At 41.2% G+C, this 21,982-nt stretch overlaps 5 protein-coding genes across 5 annotated transcripts; 4 read left to right on the forward strand and 1 right to left on the reverse strand.

The window, feature by feature from the left end:
- Positions 1-1,556: 1,556 nt before the first annotated feature.
- On the forward strand, positions 1,557-3,049 carry EAF01_007343 (uncharacterized protein; the record flags this gene model as incomplete). The annotated part of the gene is made up of 3 exons (XM_038915598.1): positions 1,557-1,569; positions 1,623-2,469; positions 2,548-3,049. The coding sequence occupies 3 exons, from the start codon at positions 1,557-1,559 to the stop codon at positions 3,047-3,049; spliced, it is 1,362 nt and encodes a 453-aa protein (XP_038769236.1).
- Positions 3,050-5,062: 2,013 nt separating this feature from the next.
- Positions 5,063-5,411, forward strand: EAF01_007344 (uncharacterized protein; the record flags this gene model as incomplete). Its single annotated transcript, XM_038915599.1, has 2 exons — positions 5,063-5,226; positions 5,291-5,411. The coding sequence occupies 2 exons, from the start codon at positions 5,063-5,065 to the stop codon at positions 5,409-5,411; spliced, it is 285 nt and encodes a 94-aa protein (XP_038769237.1).
- A 3,377-nt stretch (positions 5,412-8,788) lies between these two features.
- Positions 8,789-10,943, forward strand: EAF01_007345 (uncharacterized protein; the record flags this gene model as incomplete). The annotated part of the gene is made up of 4 exons (XM_038915600.1): positions 8,789-8,956; positions 10,072-10,297; positions 10,463-10,540; positions 10,639-10,943. 4 exons carry the CDS (start codon positions 8,789-8,791, stop codon positions 10,941-10,943), a joined length of 777 nt encoding a protein of 258 aa, XP_038769238.1.
- A 1,104-nt stretch (positions 10,944-12,047) lies between these two features.
- On the forward strand, positions 12,048-15,249 carry EAF01_007346 (uncharacterized protein; the record flags this gene model as incomplete). The annotated part of the gene is made up of 2 exons (XM_038915601.1): positions 12,048-12,314; positions 12,367-15,249. The coding sequence occupies 2 exons, from the start codon at positions 12,048-12,050 to the stop codon at positions 15,247-15,249; spliced, it is 3,150 nt and encodes a 1,049-aa protein (XP_038769239.1).
- A 3,504-nt stretch (positions 15,250-18,753) lies between these two features.
- On the reverse strand, positions 18,754-18,951 carry EAF01_007347 (uncharacterized protein; the record flags this gene model as incomplete). The annotated part of the gene is made up of 1 exon (XM_038915602.1): positions 18,754-18,951. The coding sequence occupies one exon, from the start codon at positions 18,949-18,951 to the stop codon at positions 18,754-18,756; it is 198 nt and encodes a 65-aa protein (XP_038769240.1).
- Positions 18,952-21,982: the final 3,031 nt, after the last annotated feature.

Genomic DNA, 21,982 nt, shown 5'->3' on the forward strand with positions numbered 1-21,982 from the left:
TCTTGATACTCTTTCTCCCTATTAGTTCATGCCGCAGAAACATCTTTAGCTGTAAAAGTTAGGGAGAACATGTATGTTTACTCATATGTAGTATAAATGTAATCCTCCATATCAGTCTCCCCGTTCTACCTCTCGTTCAGATACCGATTGGTCAGAATACGTACTTATATCTTCCCTGAGATTTCATTCCCAGCACATTTAGATGGAAACCATTTACGGTTGTGAAGATCTGTGCATATATCTCAATCTAGTTCTCGAGAGCTTTGACCTTGAGATTGCATATACTAGGTAGGTACTACCTACTGCTTACATCTTCCTCTTGATATAATCTTCCTCACTTAAGCTCCAGCTGGATGAATGAATTAATCAGCAGCACTAACTTAAACTCGCCAAATTGAAGACTCTTTAAAGTCACGTTATCTGGAAATCGAATAATAGTACAAGAAATGATATGTTAGAGTTATAAATTGTAAGCTCTTCCACTTTTCGTCAGAATCGTTCTTCGAAATACCTACTGACAGGTCGAGGGAAGTGAAGTCCGGCGAATTGGTAGTAGGTATGATTACTGTATGGTCCAAGCGTCTAAGACTAAGACCAAGAGGATGAGAGGATTTCAATTCTCTGATTCATACTCGCACTTTGTACTTGAGTTACAATAAGGTTGCTGGTATTGTGAGGGAGTGGAACTTTTTTGAGTTGGTAGACGCAGCGATGATTGGGATGGAGCGAAGATGAAGTATGATGCGGCATTGTTGAAGTGAGGTTGTGTTTTTCGATCGTTTACCTTGTTTTGTCTTCGTTTGGTTGGTTTATTTGGTTCATTATTCCTGAAGCTGGCTAGATCCCACTCGATCTCTGTATTCAGAAGTTCATAGACAGCGAGACGGGTTTGAATATGTTCCAAATAAACACTGTTCGCAAAGATTGCGCACATGTTTTATGAATGGATATGGGTGCATATCGATGATAACACCCCTTCGTCATCAACATCTGGTTGGATAAGTATTCGATTTGAGCCTCATTGTTTTTTCTGTTCTATCTGATTTTAGCCGGTGGAATCACAATTCATCATTGGCTAGATAATTCTGGACTAATCAAATAGGTGTATAAGATGACGTTTTTTATCGATGAGTTGGCCTTGCTGCGCAAATCAGCCGCGCTGATGAGTGTAAAGTTTACATAACGTCAGACGACTTTTCATCGTCTTCTTTGTGTGTACTTGCGTGTTCTACGGTGTCAAATATAGAGTTAAGATGCTTTGCGAAGCGTGCCAGAAGATCTTTTATAGCCGTCGAATGGCGAGTGAGATAAGTTCACGGATGCGTTATCCTCATCATCATTCTTCTTTGCAATCAATCATTGATGCTTCGGCCTCTGGCTGTTGGATTTGTCATCGATTACTAGAATCTTTCAGCAAGAATATAGATATTAAGAATACACTTGCAGGAATCTCTCCCTTGATAGGATCCTCAATGTAGCAATTAGATCCGGTATTTCGCAAAAGACAACTATTCCTCACATTTCGACTTGGAGTGGATTATTGTAGGTTCGTCGTAATGTCACACCACGGTAGGCCAAAGTTAGAGATCTTACCAACCAGCTATACTCATACTTCAATCTAGAGTATGATGGACCAGAAACAAATCATGCGTCAATCGCAGGAAATACCACGATGTCAGATGCTGCACTGGCACAAGCTTCTGAGTGGTATCGTGAATGTCTACTGAAGCATACCACTTGCACCGCTCCACTGGCATCCAAGTGCCTCATGCCAACTAGACTGCTTCGCATTGATGAAGATGAAAAATATGTCAGGCTTGTTGTAACAAAAGAAGAAGCGGCCCAGGACTCACGTTATTCAACCCTAAGTCATTGCTGGGGAAATTCCAATATTCTAAAGCTTACAGTTTCGAATCTGGAAATGTTTAAAGCTGGTATCCCTCTCGAGCGACTCCCGAAGACGTTTGTTGAGGCTGTATTTATTGCTAGAAAGTTTTCTACTCCTTACATATGGATAGACTCACTTTGTATCATACAGGACTCTGAGGATGACTGGCAGACTGAATCTGTCTCTATGGAAAATGTCTATGGCAACAGTAGTCTGAATATAATGGCTACAGCCTCTAAAAACAGTCATGAGGGTCTTTCTCGATCTCGAGACCCAAAGGTGTTGGAGCTGTGTCCAGCAGTTCAGTCAAAATGGGAAGGTGCTCAGAACGATCTATTCTATTTAATCGACGAGAACATCTGGAACAAGAGATTGTACAGTGGACCACTGCTAGAGCGAGGCTGGGTTTTGCAAGAACGTGTCTTGTCCCCTCGATCACTCCATTTTTGTGATAGCGAACTACTCTGGGAATGCAGGGAGATGGCTAGTTGCGAAACATACCCAGCAGGGCTACCAAGAGTTTGCAAGCAGATGAATTTCAAGTCAAGACCACTGTCGGGTTCCGATTCATATGGAAGGAAGTATCTGATAGACGGTGCTAACAAGACCATGAAAGGCATTGCTTACGATAGATGGGCGCAATGAATTGTCCTTTACAGTCAAACATATCTAACGAAAGATTCGGACAAACTAGTTGCAGTCAGTGCCCTGGCCAAGTGCACACGGGCAAGTTTCGGTGATGTCTATGTGGCAGGCCTTTGGAGATATATGTTTGTCGATCAGCTTCTTTGGAGCGGTCTGTCCATTTCTCGCCCGAAAGACTATCGAGCGCCGACTTGGTCCTGGGCCTCTGTGGATGGCTTTATCGACCCTGCTTCCGTCCATTCCAATACTAAATATCACATTGAAATTGATGAAGTACAAGTTACGCCCGTTTCCAGCGTCGATGACACTGGTTCCATATTGGATGGATACTTTCGTGCGCAGGGACTGCTAATACGCGACACAATTGTCAACGATAAGAGATATGGCAATGTTCTCCTCCTCGCTGGGCAGGGTGAAGATAGATTTATTTATGTAAAGCTAGATGCACCGGCCGACCAATGCGGAAAAAGAGGTGATAGTCCTTCCTATCTTGTCAAACTCAGATGGGTCGGATAATGAAGATTTTTGGTTTCATGCATTACTTCTCCAGGAGCGAGCGACGTCACCAAATAGCTTTTATACGCGAATAGGCTGTGTGTCAGCCCCGAGTAATTATGTAAAGAATGAGGTGGGCTTGGATCACCCTCAGAATTTGTCTAAGTTGAAGTTTCTAGGAAACTATGGCGATTCGAGTTCTGAATCAAATAAGTCGACCCAAGATGGGGAAGGCGCAGATTTCGACGTTGAGTTGGATGAGAGTCTGTATCTTGAGGGTTCACTGGGATCTTTTGTGGTTTATTAAGAGGTATTTGGGGGAGATGGATGGGGTGAGGAGTTTTGTGGGATGGGGGTATTGTAGCAGAGGAGGTAAACTGGATCATATTTCAGGTTGCTGACATTGGGGTGGGGTAATACTTGGTGTGTGAGTTTGATGTCTTTTATGTGGTTCAGATTTTCTATCAATTCATCTAGTCATAAAACACCAGTCAATTGTCATTGTGCGTTCACCATAATTTGAGCTAGTAATTCGTCATGTGTGCAAATTTTGAAGAAATCAGGATATCAAATTGGATTATCGTGGAATATCGAAAATAGACAGTTTGACATATGTGGGACTTCGGATCTTTTACTTAGAACACCTAGTTACATACAATTCAAGAGCATTGCTTGATTTCGGAAAGAACTAAGGAACAGAGATACTAGATACACGCAATTGATCAGTGTGTACTGAAAACTCTGTGTTGGTATTGGGATATACGGAGTAGATATCGTACAGCACCGCCAGTAGTCGGTTGTAGAAATAGTGGGCCTTTCTTTGGGATTAGACAGTCTCGAGACAGTGAAGTAGACTGACTGAGTGTATTATAAATGTCTTGTGGAATTATTGGTATGGTGGTAGGTTGTAGCTGTGAAATAATTGAAAGCGATGAGCTTTGGAAAGATGTAGAGATCATCAATAGACTTGGCTGTTTAATGTATGGTGAGAGGACGTAGGTATCTAGAACCGTTGAATGTCAAGTTGTGAAGTATAAGCTAGAAGTCACGAGGGAGAGAGAGTGAGACTTGGGAGAATTATTCGTTCAGTCAGTGACGTTCGGAGAAGTTTGAGCTTAAGTATGGTAGGTATCCTCCGCATTGCGATCGGATGGAGAAATAGCTAGATGTTAAAAGAGTGAGGACCTGAGAGTGAGCTTTTCCGTGATACCTACCTTGGTACCAAGATCTTCATAGCTTTTTTCTTGCACATTGCCAGGGATTATATTGCATCACGTGAGAGAGTGAAGAGAAACCCAAAAACGCCAAAGCCACATCGAATGTCTTGTCCCTTTTTTTTCCCCTACTGACTAATAAGAGAGGAGTACCGGTACCGTAACTAATTGTAACTCACCAAGGTAAAATTCTCCCAAGAGCACAAAAACAATAATAATTAACCTTCCTGTCGATACCTACACATATCAATTTTTTATTACTACTACTACTACTACTATTATTATTATTATTACTCTTATTCTTTTATATTCACTTCTTCATCTTCATCTTCATTTCACCCTTATCTGTTTGTCTGACCACTTCTTCTTCTTACCTACATCTTTCAAGGCTTAAACGGGAAATAGCGAACCGACGTACCGTACCCGTACCGATTCTTTTCAGCAATCCAAATTAAACTTCCCTCCCATCGTTCTCGACCTTAGACCATCATCACTGTCCATACCACAAACAATACCACTCCTTTCAAATACATCACAATCACGTCAAAACGACAATCAGTTCAATTCAATTTGTTTCTGATACCGTCTCTGATACCATAACAATCAATTTCTAATTGTAATTAACGACCATAAGCTTCTTTGGTATGTTTCGACCTCTTTGCTTCGAACTTCTCCTTATCCTGTCTGTCGCAACACGAATTGAACTAATTTCCCGATCCAGCTCACCTCGACACAACCACACAACCACACATCCACACAACCACACATCCACACAACCACACCAACTCGACTACCTCCATCTACACCTACACCTCTAACCATGCCTCAAGGTTATTCATCTCGAGATGTTGGTGACCCATCGCAAATTAAGAAGAATAAACAATCAATGGCAGATCTCAAATTAAGACGTCTTACTGAATTGAACAATCGGCTCCGAGAAGATTTAGAACGCGAAAGGATCCCAGTCTCTCAAGCTGCTAAGAGGTAAATTTACTCCTCTTCACCTCTTGACTACCTGAGAAGTTACTTATACCTGACATCTATTTAGTATTATTCAATATACCAGTCAAACCAAAGATTTTATGGTTCCATCAATTTGGGGTGCCGTTGATAAGAAGGATGATCCATATGCGCCGCAACAAAGTGGTGGATGCTGTTTGGTGATGTAAGACAAGGAAGAATACATCAAGATAATTCGAAATGGAAAGCATACGAACGACCCGACAATGACCAATCATAATTTTATCAATCACTCAATTCATCAATCCATTCAGATACACCAATTTCGATATCGATCCTTCCGTTTACAAAAATCACGTACATCACCATACAGAGGGAGAGAGGAAGGTAGCAGACCAGAATAATGGGCGTTATTAACGGGGCGTATTGGGGAAATCATTCACTTTTCAGCCTTCTTCGACATCATTTCCAGAAATTCCAAAAGTTTCTTCTCGAACCTTTCCATTATAGGCCTGCTTTTTTTCTTATGAGGATACCGGAAGAAGCATTAGCATATTTCACCAATTGGAGGTACATTTTCATCATCGACAGGGCACGATAGCAAGCTGGTTACTCTCGATTCGATTGTATCTATGACGTGTATCTTGAGGCGTGCAATTGTTTGAGACTTTTCTTGATGAAAATGAAAGGCAGGATAAAGTCATCAAGAAGGAAGATGAAGAAGAAGTGAAATGGGGAAATGGGAAAAGAAGCATGTAATAATTTTTTTCGTTTCTGTTCGTAGTAGTTACACCCTTTTTTTCCCCAGGACTACCAACAAACATAGTATGCACCTTCATATGGACTTCTTTGTGTATAGGATTATTTCAATGGAAAGTCATTGGGATGGTATTGTTTTTTTTTTATACGAATGAAGAGACTTTTTGTTTTTAATGCATTTTTGAGATATTATATTGTATTTGGTATTTATCTACCTGAACGTCTGATGAACTTTGCATGAGAGTGAGTAAGTGAGATTATATGATGTGAACTATATCTATTTGTCTATTTGCTACTATCTGATGTTTTAATATTTAACATATAGGATCTAATACTTCACAATTGAAACACTCGCAATAAATTTGAGTTAATTCCGGCATTCAACATCTATAATATACAAGACCATCCTCCACTCAAAAATTGTGCAATCTACCTACCTACCTACCCACCTAGGGGAGGTGGGCTCGGGGAGAGACTGATATTTGGAATTGGTGTGGAATGATGTGGGATCGGTAAGTGGATGGCGTAATTTCGCAACCAATTTATTTTGTTTGGGGGTTGTGTTTGAGTGCAGGTGCAGGTGCAGGTGCATATTTGTAGGTAAATACCTAGGTAGGTAATAAGTGTATTTTATTCTGTTGGAATTTGAGTGGGATTGATTATATGGGAGATGGGAGATGGGAGATGGGGAGTTTATTTGGTTTGGGGATTTTATTTGGTTTGGGGATTTTATTTGGTTTGGGGATTTTTGGTCTGGTCTGGTCTGGTCTGGTCGTTAGCGGAAATGGGTGAAAGGAGAGGAGAGGAGAGGGAAGGAAAGGAAAGGAAAGGAACTTGGGTGAATAGATAGATGAACGAATAGATGGAGAAAAGAAGTTGGCTGGCTGGCTGGCTGCACAGAGGTGCTGGGTGTAGAGGTGCTTGGGTAGGGTAGGGTTAGATGGAGATATTGTGTTGATCGTATAGAGTAGACTATTGATTTAGATTCTTGTTGCGCTTGAGGTGGGTTGGAGATTGATTGGAGGGTGGAGGGTGGAGGGTGGAGGTTGCGATTAGGGTTTATGAGTGTGTGATGGTTTAGGGTTTATGGTTTACGGGAGTAGAGTTGATGGGTTTTAGGTTTGTATGTAGGTAGGTATTTGACAATTGATGGATGTGATGGATGTGATGGATGTGATGGATGTGATGGATTTGATGGATTTGATGGATGGATTGATGAAGCGAAGGGTTGTTTGATGTTTGGTGGGATGTATTGATGGGATGGATGTATGATGTATCTTCATGTATATAATGTCATGTGAATTAGGGGTTGAGATCTTCAGAGTAGGTAAACATATATATGACATTTGGTGAGGAGGTAGCTGAAGAAAGCTAAATAGATAGGTAGCTAGATGACTACTGAGTGGTACCGGTATAGTATCTAGGCTTTGAAGATATTTGTCTATTTGTTCGTCTGTTTTTTCTTTCACAGAGAGAGAGAGAGAGAGAGAGAGAGAGAGAGAGAGAGGAAGAGATGAGAAGGAATCCTGTCTCAGCAAATCCTAAATATCACATACCTTTGTATGTACGTATGTAATCCACCTCACGATTCTCATCCCACTCTACTCTCTGCGCAAACTTAAGGATTAAGGTGTGTACTATACTTCGTAGTTATTCTAGATATCTACTCCATACAGTAGTCCAAAGTCAAATTACCCAAGTTCATCCGCACTACAATCTGCACCCACCTGCATCTATCTGCACCTACCTACATGCATCCACTCCATCTGTTCTGCATGATCCATTTCTACTCCGTATTTTGTTTCTGATCTTGTTTCTGTTCCTGTTTCTCCTCGCATTTTTTGCTTTTTCTCTAGAGTCCCTGACTGGCTCTTGCGTAGGGATGTGCGTCAAATGGGAGGGAGCTTGAGCCACTTTTGGGGGTGATTGTGTTTACATGGTGGGCTAGTACCTTGGTCCTAGGAATTCTAAATTCTAATTCAAGATTTGAGGGAGAGCTACCGGTATGTATGAGGGAGAGAGAAACTTTGGGAGTTTGGTTTTATTCTTGGGGTGGGTGGACGTGGACGTGGGTGGTGGATGGGATGGGATAGGATAGCTATGAAGAGGTAATGCACTAGGTATTAGACTGACTAGCGAGACTGAGTAGGTCTAGTAGACTAGCACAGACGTCTTCGCCGAGGTGGGAATCTAAATGGGAATAGAATGGATTGATTGGATTGGATTGGGATGTGATGTGATGGAATGAGGAAGAGTGGCTAGGTACCGGTAGTGGTAGTGGTAGTGGTTTTGTAGACTGGCGTGACTGGGTAGCTATAGATAGGTATATATAATAATTACAGCGAAGAATAACTTCAAAATTCACGGATGAGATTTAACAATTTGAATGAACGAATGATAAATCAAACAAAATCAAATCAAATCATCGATCGAGTACCGGTAATCAAGCAATCAACCAATGTAATTCAAATTAACCGGGGAAGGCGGGCCAAAGAAGAAAAAAAGTTTAAATGATTCCTGTCTGGGTTGGCTCGTACAGTAATAAAGTAGGTAGGTAGGTAGGGTAGGGTAGATAATTACCTAGGCACACCACTTATTTTGCATAACAAACGCGAATATTTAATACAGGCGCTGGTATTTGTGTATTTATGTGTATTTATATTTGTGAATCGCGATTAGGATTACGAAGGTTGATTACGAAGATTGATTTGGATTTTATACAGAGGAGTAACTAGATAGTGGGAAATCGAATCGGATTCGTGTATCGAACCTGAATTTGAATAATTTGGGTTAGGATTTGGATCTGGATTTGGTCAAGATTGATAATATGGATAAGATGAATGAAATGAAGATTGTCGCCGGGGATGTTGGAGGAGAGGAAAAGAGAGATGGGAATGGAGATGAGAAGGGAATGAATCAAGTGGGTGGGATTAAACTTCCTCGTGTGTCGATTCAGTTTTGTACGCAGTGTAAGTGGATGTTGAGGGCGGCTTATGTATGTGAATTTTTTCCTTTCGTCTTTTCTTAGATTGATTGCTTGTTCGTTTTTTGGGGGGGGGGGGGGAGATGGGTTTTCTTGGGAGTTGGGGTTTGTGTGTTTTCTACTGAGGGTTGTTTGTTTTCTTTAACCTTTTGGAGAGGGGGAATAGGGTATGGATGCTTGAGTGTACATATTGTATGGATATATGGATGGGTGGATGATATTGTGGTTGTGGAGCGTCGAGCAAGTGCAGTTGGGCGTACATATGCATCTGAGTAGATGTTTGAGAGAGAAAGGAGTGTAAAATGGTGTTGACGGGAAGGAAATGCTCATTCTTGGAGGGATAGTTGGGGCGGGTGGTGTCTCTTTAACACGATGGGGTTGTTTCCATTTGCAAGAAGGGGGTTGAATTGATATCTGGAGTTTTGAGGGTTTAGATGATGTTTGGAATGGTTGAGATGAACAGAGTAGAGAAGTCTTGCGAGCTGCTTGATGGATTTATGAAATATCTATACGGTTGGAATAGAACGGGGTGGGATGGCGGAAATGGGTAGTATTTCTTCTTTTCTGACTGGATTCATGGGAACCTGTTGATTGATGCTGAATCCTCCGGTGATCTTTTCCCCTCACTATATTTCGGCCGTGGAAGATGTCATGAAGTGATATGATATCATCGAAGGAGGAAAGACAACTAGATTGTCTTTCGGGTGTCTACTTGGGGCTTTTCTCCTGACAGTGCCCTGACACACTGGTGGATTTAGATATGTGTAGTTCTCATCTGTCTATGGAAATAGAAAGGGCGAGCATGTCAGTGGCATGGCATTTTCGTCTACCTGATGTAATTGGTCTGATATGAAATGAATTTGCTATTATCTTGGACAATGAAATTGCAGCTTCAAGCCTAGGCATTGGGATACATAGAGCCTTTCGATTCGGTAGTCACCAGCACCAGCACCTGCATCTAATTTGCATTTCATTTTCTATGGGTGAGACTTGGAGGAGGCTCTTCATACTCTTACCCTTTTCTTTTTTCAACCTATCATTTGCCTCTTCATTTATATCTCTCCTCTCCTTTCTTATTGCGCCCAAACCTTTACAATCACACCTCTAATCTAACAACCCTCAAATAGTTTGCACAAGAACTCCTCTCAACCTTCGGAACAGATATCGGAGAAGTCGCCCTTCAACCTAGTACCGGTGGTACATTTATTGTTGAGCTATTTACAGATGCGAACGCGAATAAGAATGCTACTAGTTCTGTAGAAGGAGAAGCTGAAAAGAACGTGAATGAAGTAAGAGGGTTCAAGGTATTGAAACATACGCTTTGGGATCGGAAGAGTGAGGGGGGATTTCCTGGTTTGTGCTCATTTCTTATGTTTTTCTTCTTACTTCTCGGAAGATAATAAATAGAGGGTGGGTTTTGTATACGGAGAATCATTGGGATTCTTGAATGGGATTCTGGTCAAATCTGGGAATTCATGACTTGACAAAGAGAGGCTACTAATCGCAACGTGATTTCAGAAACGAAAGAATTGAAAAAGAGACTTAGGAATATCATTGATCCATCAAGGGATTTGGGTCATGTTGATGGAAAGAAATGTAAGTTTTCTACCTCGGTTTTCTAAGCCATCATTTCTCTCTCATTTCCTCGTCCTCGCCCTCTTTTCGCTCATCTTCAGTAAAGCTAACAGTCCCAGCAACAACATCAACGACCCCTCATTCTGCCTCTAAGCCAGCATCTAACAGCCAACTCCAATCTGCACCATCAGATGTCAAACCATCTACCTCAACCCCAGCCAATACCACATCTCAACCTTCACCTTCCAGCCCCGTCTCTACTTCCCAGCTGGTTGAAGCGAAGCTCGAAGAGGCAAAGGAGAAGAAGCAAGAAGAAGAGAAAGTAACGTTGAATGAGAGAGGTAAAATTGTAATCACGGGTCTGGAAGGAGAGGGCGGATTTGGGGTATGTAGACCTGGGGACGAGGAGTGTGGCGGATTTTGAGTTTAGGTTTTGGGAGGAAGGGTTGTGAGGTGTGAAAGGGGTGGTTCACGCCGCACGCCGCATGGTACTCTGTTTGTTGGATTGGAATGGCTAGAGGAAAGATCTATCTGGGCTTACATCCTTTGATATGGGACTTGACAGGACCGTATGCCAGAGCCTAGGAAATGATAATCATGTCATCTATCCCCAATGATCTATCAGACCCTAAATTTGATTGAACTATAGAATTCTATGCTAACTTAACGGACCTTCACGGATTTCGTCTACTCGAATGAAACACAACAAGGAATCCGAAAATGAACACATATCTAGGACATCTTACATTTATCATCACTCAAGGCATTTGTTTAACGAAATTAACATGGAATATAGGACGACGTATTCCAGGATCCTGCATACATGGGAGACATATTCTGGACAACCCAAAAAGACCATTTGATAATTTGGAATATTAGGAACTGTGTTGAAATAGCTGGATGTGTGTGATTTATGTGGTTTATCTTGGAGCGTGTCTTGATCCTCGAGAATGAGGCGAAGTCGAATATCGATCAAGTGAATGATAGTAGTAGTAGTAGTAGTAGTAGTAAATTCTTAATCGATTCAGTCTATCTATAGCTAAAGTGAATGATACTTTTCGATTTTTTTTAGGGTTATTGAAAATTTAATAGTCAACTGCTTCTCATGTATAGGTGCAAATCGATACTCGAATAGCCGTATTGACCTTTGTGTTTTGGTGTATTCATTCATGTTCAGTTTGTTTTGATACTCAACTCACCCCTCCTGTCTATTTTGCCACCTCTCACCGCCATATATTCCTTTCAAAGTCGGTTGTTGCCTTAAAAAAGCAATGCTTTAACCATTTTTAGTTTAGCTTTCCGCACACGAATGAACTCTTGTATGAAATTATCGCTATCGTGAATTTGTTGACGAAACCTCAACCCACTTCGATATCCATCAAGTCGGAGTACCTACCCAGCCTTGGACAATACTATCTGGCAGGAACCGCTTCGTTTTTTCTGTTTCCAAAGATAAATATATTATCTTTGAAAATATTCAGCCAGATTATCGCAACACCCTACGGACACTACTAGAGTGCTGCCCAGCATGCCTCCTCCACCTCATCAAAAACCCGAGAATGTCCTCAAGCGCGCCCATGAGTTGATGGGTGTCGGACAAGCTCAAGCAGCTTTGGTCTTACTTCACGAACATGTTACTTCGAAAAGATCGAGAAATGCCCCGATCACTTCACTAGAGCCTGTGATGCTCTTGTTGGTGGAACAATCCGTTGAACAAAAGAAAGGAAAACTCGCAAAGGACGCTTTATACCAATACAAGAATATCAGTCAAAACACCAACATTGGCACAATCGAGGTAAGCGGTAGTAGTGTTGATTACGTGTGCGGTGCTAATGTATTTGATTTAGCTTGTTCTCAAGAAGTTCATCGAGTTGGCGGAAGAGAAAGTCAAGACTGCGCAAGCAAAGGCCGATGAGGTTCAATCAACATTAGATACAACAGCAGCAACCGCAAGTGTCGATGATTTGGAAGCTACCGAAACCCCAGAGTCTATCCTTTTGTCAACAGTATCCGGCGAACAATCCAGAGATCGTACAGATCGCGCCATTGTTACACCATGGTTGAAATTTTTGTGGGAGACATACAGAACTGTTCTCGATATCCTCCGAAACAATGCCAGATTGGAAATTATGTACCAAAGCACTGCTATGCAAGCATTCGAGTTCTGCCAAAAATACACCAGAAAGACCGAGTTCCGTCGATTGTGCGAATTGCTCAGAAACCATGTTCAAACTGCTGCAAAGTACTCTGCTCAAATGCATGCCATCAACCTCAACGACCCAGACACCCTTCAACGCCATCTCGAGACCCGTTTTCAACAATTGAATGTGGCAGTCGAGCTTGAGTTGTGGCAAGAGGCTTTTAGAAGTGTTGAGGATATTCACACCTTGCTCAGCCTTAGCAAGAGACCACCTAAGAATGTTATGATGGCCAACTACTATGAGAAGCTGACCAGAATCTTCTTGGTTGGTGAGAACTATCTCTTCCACGCTGCTGCATGGTCAAGATACTATAACCTTCTCCGTCAATCCGCTCAAATGGTTGCAGCTGGCCAAAGCAAGAAGTCGGATAACCCAGCAACCTCTGAGGCTGACCTCTCCAAGGCTGCTTCCTTCGTTCTCTTGTCTGCCCTCGCCATCCCTGTGATCAGCACATCCAGATCTCGTGGTGCTTTGGTTGACATTGATGAGCAAAAGAAGAACAAGAACTCTCGTCTTACTCATCTTCTTGGTATGGCTCAAGCTCCTACTCGTGCCGTTCTGTTCAAGGATGCCATGAGCAAGGGTCTTCTCAAGCGTGCCCGCCCTGAGATTCGTGAACTTTACAACATTCTCGAAGTTGACTTCCATCCTCTTTCAATTTGCCAGAAGATCTCCCCAATTCTGTCTCAAATTGGTGCTGATGCCGAGATGGAGAAATATGTTCTTCCTCTTCAACAAGTCATCTTGACTAGACTCTTCCAACAACTCTCTCAAGTCTACGAGACTGTTGATCTTAACTTTGTCGAGAACCTCGCCAGATTCCCAGAGCCATTCCAAGTTACCAGAGAAACAATTGAGAAGTTCATCATGAACGGTAACAAGAAGGGTGATCTTGCCATCAGAATGGATCACGCTACTGGTGTTCTTAGCTTCGATACTGATGTTTTCTCATCTACCAAGGCAATCCACGCAGGATCCGGTGCAGGATCTGCTGAGTCCGAGACTGCCTCTGTACAAAGACTCCAAAACACTCCTTCTGAAATTGTGCGAACTCAACTTACTCGTCTTTCTAAGGCTTTGTATATTACTGCTCAATATGTTGATCCCACTTTCAATGAAGCTAGAATCAAGGCTCGTGATGAAGCATACGCACGAGCTAAGGCTGGTGCAGATGAAGAGCACAAGGAGACCTTGAAACGAAAAGAAACCATCCAAAAGAGAAAGGAGGAAGCTTCCGAAATTCAATCTCGCAAAGAGAAGGAAGAAGCCACAAGGAAACGTATCAAGGCTGCACAACTCCAAGAAGCCGAGGACAAGCGTCTTCAAGCCGAACAAAAGAAGCGTGAGGATGATCGTATCAAGGCCGAGTTGGAGCGTGTCAGAAAAGCAGAACTTCAAAAGCAAATCGATGACCTCAAGATTGGCAACAAGGCTCTTGACATTGATCTTGATGATTTGGACAACCTTGACGGCAATAAACTTCGTGCCATGAAGTTGGCTCAACTCGAGCGTGAGAAGAATGATACAAACGAAAAGTTGAGAATTACCGGTAAACGTATTGATCATCTCGAGAGAGCTTTCAGAAAGGAGGAAGCCAAGAAGTTGCCAGAAGACTATGAAGCACAAAGACAACGTGATTTGGCCGCTTATGAGAAGACTAAGGCCCAAACCTTGAAGGATGCTGAAGCCAAGCACAAGGAGAATGTTGCTCTGAAGCACAGATTGGCAAGATTGGTTTCTCATTACGAAACTTTCCGTGATGATATTGCCGAGCGCAGACACGAAGAGTTTGACAAACGTCGTCGTGATGCTGAGAAGGAACTTGAGAAACAAATCTCTCAACGTAGAAAGGAGTTCAAGGAACGCAAGATTCGTGAAAAGAGAGAGCGTGAAGAGCAAGAGAGAAAGCTTCGGGAAGAAGAAGAACGTGCTCAAAGGGAGAAGGCTGAGAAGGACGAGAGAGAAGAAAAGAGAAAGGCTGAGTTTGCTGAGCTCAAAGCAATCCGTGAGAAGGAGAGACAAGAGGCCTTGGAGATGGCTGCGTTACAAGAGCGAAGAGCTGAGGAAGCTGCAAAGAGAAGAGCTGAAGAAAAGGCAAGAGGGCCTGTTCGTGGCGCTCCTATTGAAAGATCAGATTCAACTGGTGAAAGACGTGCTCCTCTTGCTCTTACCGGTGCTAAGTTGGGCTGGAGAGAAAAGGAGAGACTCCGTGCTGAAGGCAAGGAGGTTCCTTCCGATTCCGCACCTGCTGCCCCTCGCCCAGCACCATCTACCGAAAGAGCTCCTCGCCCAGCACCAACTCCAGAACGTACTGGGTCAGCTACCGGAGAGAGACGTGCACCTCTTGCTCTTGCCGGTGGTAAGTCCACCTGGAGAGAAAGAGAAGCAGCCAAGGGAGCAGCTAGTGGTCCAAGTCCACCAAGCAGAAGCGAGGAAAAGAGTAGTGATGCTCCAGCTCCTACACCCGCGCTTGCGCCTAAACCTGCTGCTGGCGGTAAATGGGTTCCTCCACATCTTCGCAAGGCTTAGAGTTGAGGTTGTTATTTGTAATTAGTTTAGACAATGAGGAAAAGTGAATGATTGTTATGCTTTAAATACTTTCTTGAATTTTTGATTTGTTTGGTGTGATGTAAGATAATCAATAATGGCGATTGATCGTTTGTTTATTCTATCACATTGTATATATATCTTCTTTCAAGGGTTAATAATGCTTGATTGCTAGTCAGTTTTAGGTGAGATTATTTGAGATGTGAATTATAGATGTATGATTATTAGATTTTGATATTCTGATATTCTGATACCATTTCCGCCCTCTCTTTCATTCGCTTCTCCCCTCCCTCGCTCGCTTCTATTCCTCTCCTATCATCATGTCACACCCCCCCTGCAATGCATTTTTTCCGCTTACCTCGAGAATTCTTGACCTATTATTCATGTCGAGATTGTTATCGATATCAATACTAGTGATTAATTTCACTCTAATCAGTTAAGCGAATGAGTGAATGAGTGGGTGAGTGGATATGTGACTGACTGGTTGACTGATGGAATGACTTGCGAGAGACAAACGAAACTGGGACGGTATCTCACGATTGATCGTTGAAAGCTTCAGGATGGATCAGTCATTCAGTAGATCGCGACCACTTGGCTTTTCAAGGTACAGTACGATACGCTACTGTGTTTAGGACATGGAGGCGGGCTTCTCAGGATTCGAATATTGAGTAAGAAGTTGAAGTAATCGCAATTTATTAGAGAAAGGGGGGGATGTTGAGGAAGGATAGAAAATTCCTACTGGTGCTGGTGGTGCTGCTGATAAGCGAACTGTACAGTGTGGTTTGTTTGTATTTGTTGATGATTGAGATGGATTGAAGTTTCCTTTACGTTTGCTTCTAGTGCTGATTGTTGAATTCCCGGGCTCTTTGAGATAGATCGTGAGGAGGGAAGTAATAGGAATTTGTTTGTGTGTAGATCATTCTCTGTTGCTGGTTAGTAAGGTAAGGTGTCTTTGATTGGAATTCGATAGAGGTTCTGCAGGATTTGATGATCTGCATGACGAGGAGTTTGTGAAACTTGGGGATCGGTAAGTGCAGATGAATTGAGAGTTTATGGAAATACTAGGCAAGCTTTTTCTGGAGAGGAAGTGAAGGGGCTATGGCTGGGGAGGAAATGAAGTTGTAATTGAGATGGGAGAGGTTTGATATGAGTGAATTTGTGGGCGAGGAGTTTATTTTGCGCTGCTTTTATTGGGAAATGGGGTATGGTGATGAGTTTTGTATGTTTGTATTTCGTGATATAGTATACCGTGCCGATTGCCTGTTTTTGGTGTGGAAAGAAATCTGTTGCGTGGATCGTTTCGCTTCATTTTATTACCTTTCATTATATTGCATCGCTGCATCAGCGTGATTATTGTTATCAGCAAAACTTGTACGGGATATAGGACTGTCTATATCCAGCCTTCCCTCAGAGATAGAAGCGGTCAAGTTAAAATGAAGAATGGGAAGTTTGAAAATCTAGATGTGATTAATGTGCGGATTTCGAGATGGTTGATATGCGGATTGTTTATACGATTTGAAAGTTAATGGATGATCGATATTTCTTTGTAGGAGGGGAAATTGTAGGAAGGAGAGGATGGTGAGAATACTTCTGAATGGTAAGATGTTGATATTGGATGAAGTGGATGTGGTAGGAAGAAGAGAGAGGGGATGCTGGTGGTTGTGCTGAAGGGAGAAAAAGGAATTTGGTGATTAGATGTACTATAAATCTAGAGTTAAATCTATTTCTTCTAAGGCCAAGTTTTTTCCATTTCCTTTCCGGGGCTCTATACTATATTTATCATATCGTTTCTAGCGTGATCAGAATTGAGCAGGATAGATATACTATTTAGATTTGTAGAATGGACTATGACGCGTCATGCGGACATTTTTGCTCAGAATCATTTCTTTCATCTGATATACTATTATCTAATTTTAAAATTAATCTAATATATATTATCTAATCTTATTTTCGTCTAATAAAATGTTGTGTTATTATCTAATCTTTCTTAATATAAATTTGATCATTCTCTTATCTAATTATTTTATTAATTCTTTTTATCTATTTTAATTTCTTTACAGAAATTTTCTATAGATTTTCTTTATAGATTCTATATAAAATTCTATATAAAATTCTTTTTGGGATTATTTTTAGTATTTTCTATTTAGAAGATTTCTTGTTAAATCTTCCTTTTATTCTTTATTTAGATATTAATAGAAATCTATTCAAAATTCATCTCGTAATAGAATTAAAATAATTATATAGAATTCAGTGATTTTAATTATCATTTCAAAATTCTATCTATTTTAAAACTCCTTTTCAAATTAGAATTAGAATTAGAATTAGAATTAGAATTAAAATTAAAATTAAAATTACAATTTAAAGATAAAATATATAAAAGATAAGATGGTATACATCATTTTTTATAAGATGAGAGTATAGATTAGATAATATCAAGAGATATGATAATTATTATCTAATATCGTTCTAATTAAAAATGTTCGTATGACGCGTTATAATAGATGTAGAATAGGGGTTTTAAACGACGATCATGCTGACTTACACTATTACATTATGTTAAATCATCTCGATATTACTGCGCCGTAGGTTATATCAAGACTCTGTTGTGTTTAGATAAATTGAAATCAGATGACATAAATCATATAAGTTTAGATGCATCAAATGAGATCAAAGATTTCAATATATCGGACGGGAGATATTATGTCATTAACGTGACTATAGTCATTCGCATTTGTTAGTCCTATCATCGTACAAAATATTACTTAAAAGGACTACTATGACAGGTTTGAGACTCTAACATAAATAGGTCACCATGTAGAGATATTTTGGGAACCTATTACCAAAATCACTATTGATCGTGAACTTAGAACTTACGGATCTCAACCTGCCATCACTTACAACTTTATAAGTTCAATCATGATTGTGTTGATATCGCGAGAACTGATCTGTGAGATACATCTAGCATAAACCAATATCATTCAGTCATCCAAGTACCTTGAAATTTCAGAACTCTCATATTATAATTCCATCCCCCTTTTCGACCTTACCATCAGCACTTCCACTTTATCACACAATACATCCATAATCTCCTTTTTACACAACAGAAATCTCTCTCAGCAACCACAACCTCTATACCCTCTACAAAACCCACAACAAACTCTACAATCCTATCCGCAAATCCGTCAATTCTTCCCTTCGCCATCCCATCATCAAACGGAGCCTTTACAAACACAACCATCACATCCACCTTTCTCAACCCCGGAAGCTTTTCCTTCAAATAATTCATAACATCTTGCGTCCGACTCTCATCACGACTGAGATCAAAAATAATAACTACTCCAATCTCTCGTATCAACATACACGCGCGAGGATTAGTCACACTTATAAATTCTTATACAAAAATCAAACACATACGAAAAACAAAGCGTGTAAAAGAGATTTCTTCAAGTTTAGCAAGCTTAAGAAGACAAACGATAAACAAGTAACTCATGATTTAGGTGCCGTAGAAGTGCTCATGCTTTTCCGGGGAAATCGACGTCCGTTGGGATACTTGGGGTCAAGGAGCTTGAATACGATGATTTGGTTTGAGATGGAAGATTGGAGAAGTTTCTGGATAGAGGGTGTAGTAGAGGAGTTCTGTCGGATTTCTACTGGGAGGGTGAGGAGGGCTGGGGGGTTGGACATTTTTCTTCAAGGAGTTTGAGGATTTTGATGTGTGGTTGATCGTTGATGACTCGATTTGAGGTATTGCAGGATTACTAATGTAATAGTATGGTGGGTAAAGCTATCTGGACTTGCAGTCTCTTTAATAGCCTCTTTTCTAATCCAGCTGAAGGAGTTAATAGAGATTTAAGAAAAGTTGTCGATTTTGTGAAGAGCTGATGCCTATGGTAGTGGTTAAAGTGTGAGCATTTACTTTGACCAGTATCATGTGACAGCAAGGTAACTATATCACCGCTTGTGGCTCTGAAAGCAACGAGATTCTGGTCATTTGTAGCGAAGGATTTATCTATCTACTCTTCTCTTGAGCTATTGTCTTCGTTCGAAGATATCGACATATCACATTAAGTAACTCACTGCACGGTAAGTGAGCTAATGTAACAGTCTCGTCCATGCAGTCATCTCTCCGCCTGTATAATATTCATGTACACCAGAAGCTCAAGACCATAGTCCGATTCAGTAGAGTGAGTTTCATCAAGAGGCGATCTATCATATCATATAGATGGATTGTTAAGCTAATGATCTCTTCCCTCCTGCAGATATAAAACGACCACAGCCACAGCTTCTTTAAAACCCAAGTATTACCACTGCTCACAGCTATCTTATTCTGCTTCGTCTATTTCACTGTCTTCACTAACACACATCTGAATCCCTTACCAAGACTTTTTCTACTTCTAACCCCCAACTTCTCACATAATTACCGGAACTAACAGTTCAGACAGATCTACCATTCCCCTCCGGATCACACACTCTCTAATAGCCAAATTTAAATTTAGACATATTAAATCTCAATCCAATGAATAATAAACAAAATGAATATAGAAACCTTAAATTTTTTATATTATGCTGTACTATGTATTTGAGGAAATCAAGAATACAAATAAGTAAGCTGAGAGTGAGAGATCTGAGGTCGAGAAAAGTAGAGGAGCGAGACGAAGAAAACAATACGAATACAGTACAGAACCTCATTACGTCATGCTGTAGCTACATAGACATCGATAGGGACGGAAGCGAGGGTGGGGGTGAGAGTGAGGTACTATTTTATACTAGCAAGCAGTTAAACCATTCAAGGAGCTGCAAATGCCTATATCCATCTCGTCAACCAGAAGCTAATCTCAATACTTAAAGGTACAGTTCATACGAACTCGTATATATACAACCAAAGAACATTAATCATTCCAACGAATGACCACCCCATACGCTCAAGAAAACAACTCGCATGTACTCCTATCTGCAGCAAACCCTTTTATATTTACCACTCTAAAATCCAAAGTTGTAAATAATGTACCACCATCCGTATGCTTTTCGTATATACTACAAAGACAAACGTAAGTTCAACAAGAGTCCGACACTATATCAACCGTGTCTAACTGTACTATACATACGCAAAATATATATAGTACAAGAAAGAACTTGAGATGTTTTAGCGAAACCCATAGCATTTCGTATGAGACTATTCAACGATCTGTGGTTTATTTATATTTTCAAACGTGCGACAAGAATATACTTTGTTCGCAGGATTCGTTCTAGGAATGTGTCTATATTGTGATCAATTCCGCAATTTGAGTCCAGCATAACTAAGAAGTTTCTATACAATAACAACAACAAGAGCAATAACAACAGCACAACAGCACAACGCAACAATAACCCCGCATCCAGTCGACGCAAAAAAGACAAAACTTATCACTAGGAACAATTCCCACTACCACCCCACAATATAGCGCCGACGTCTCCCATAAACACACACACACCATTACCAAAAAACCTTCTCCAATCGCGACTCTACATCTAGATATTACATAACCCTCTTCCCCCGCATAAATCCCAACACAAAGTAGCCAACTCAAAGAAGCGGTAAGGTAAGAATCGACAAATCATGAAAAACTACTGCAAACCCATATCCGATCTTCTATCACACAATTAGCTCTGTCACTAGACAACACGAGCAAATATGAGAATAAGAACTAAGAACAAAGAACAAAGAGAACTTGAAATCCAAGGGCCGTATATCCGTATGTATTCATACCAGCTGATGTAGTCGATGCGTGAATAAGTGAAGTATGTGACACTAGACACTAAATACTAGATGGTAGATTTCAAGCCAAAGCAAGGCAAGCCAAGTCAAAGTCAAGTAAGGCAACCAGCAAAGTAAAACAAGATAAAGCAACTAGCAAATCTCAAAACACACATCACATCGCTAGAGCTAAGTTCCAAGCACTGTACAATCCCCCAATTTCATCACGACAAACAAGTAAGCAAAGCTAGCTCGCTAGTTCGCTAGCCAGACCAGCGACACCGCCCAAAAACATCAACCCAAATACGGTATATATATATGTATATCAACATTAGTAAGTGACGCTAGGAACCAAAAAACCCCCGATCAAAGTATCCACGCTCTAAACGCCGAAGCCAAAACCCCAAACCCCAAGCCTTAAACCTTAAACCTTAAACCCAAATACCAACCAACCCCCAAGTTCCTCGCCGCCCTACCCCTCACCGCCAGAAAGTAGGGCTGAAACTCCCACCCACCCACTCCTCTCCTCCCACTTAGCCGCCCATCACCACACCAGTGACTACAGACAAGCAATGTGGATCGATCCATCCGAGTGGATCCACCCACCCACCCACCCAAACGCATCCATCCATCCATCCATCTGCACCTCCACCATCACCTCCACTCATCACCCGATCATCCGATGCGAATGCGAATCATCCGATGAGGCTTCACATCAAAACATCACATACGCCATTCCCAGTGTGCCTTCAAAACCCTCTTCCAGTCATCCGATAAGAGAAACTAACCTAGTACCCAAGTAGATATTCTTAGAATCCATCCATCCATCCATCCATCCAATACCGACATTGGCGAACATGATAATGAGACACGCTAGACGAGAGACCCCAATCCCAAAACGGCAATACGGGAAAAGGATCAGATGATGTGCAGAAATAAATTTAGACTTGGGCAGCAACTTCAAGGGTATTCCTTTCCTTT

This window comes from Botrytis porri, assembly GCF_014898465.1.
Source record: "Botrytis porri strain MUCL 3234 chromosome Unknown BPOR_009, whole genome shotgun sequence".
NCBI classification, from domain to species: Eukaryota; Fungi; Ascomycota; class Leotiomycetes; order Helotiales; family Sclerotiniaceae; genus Botrytis; species Botrytis porri.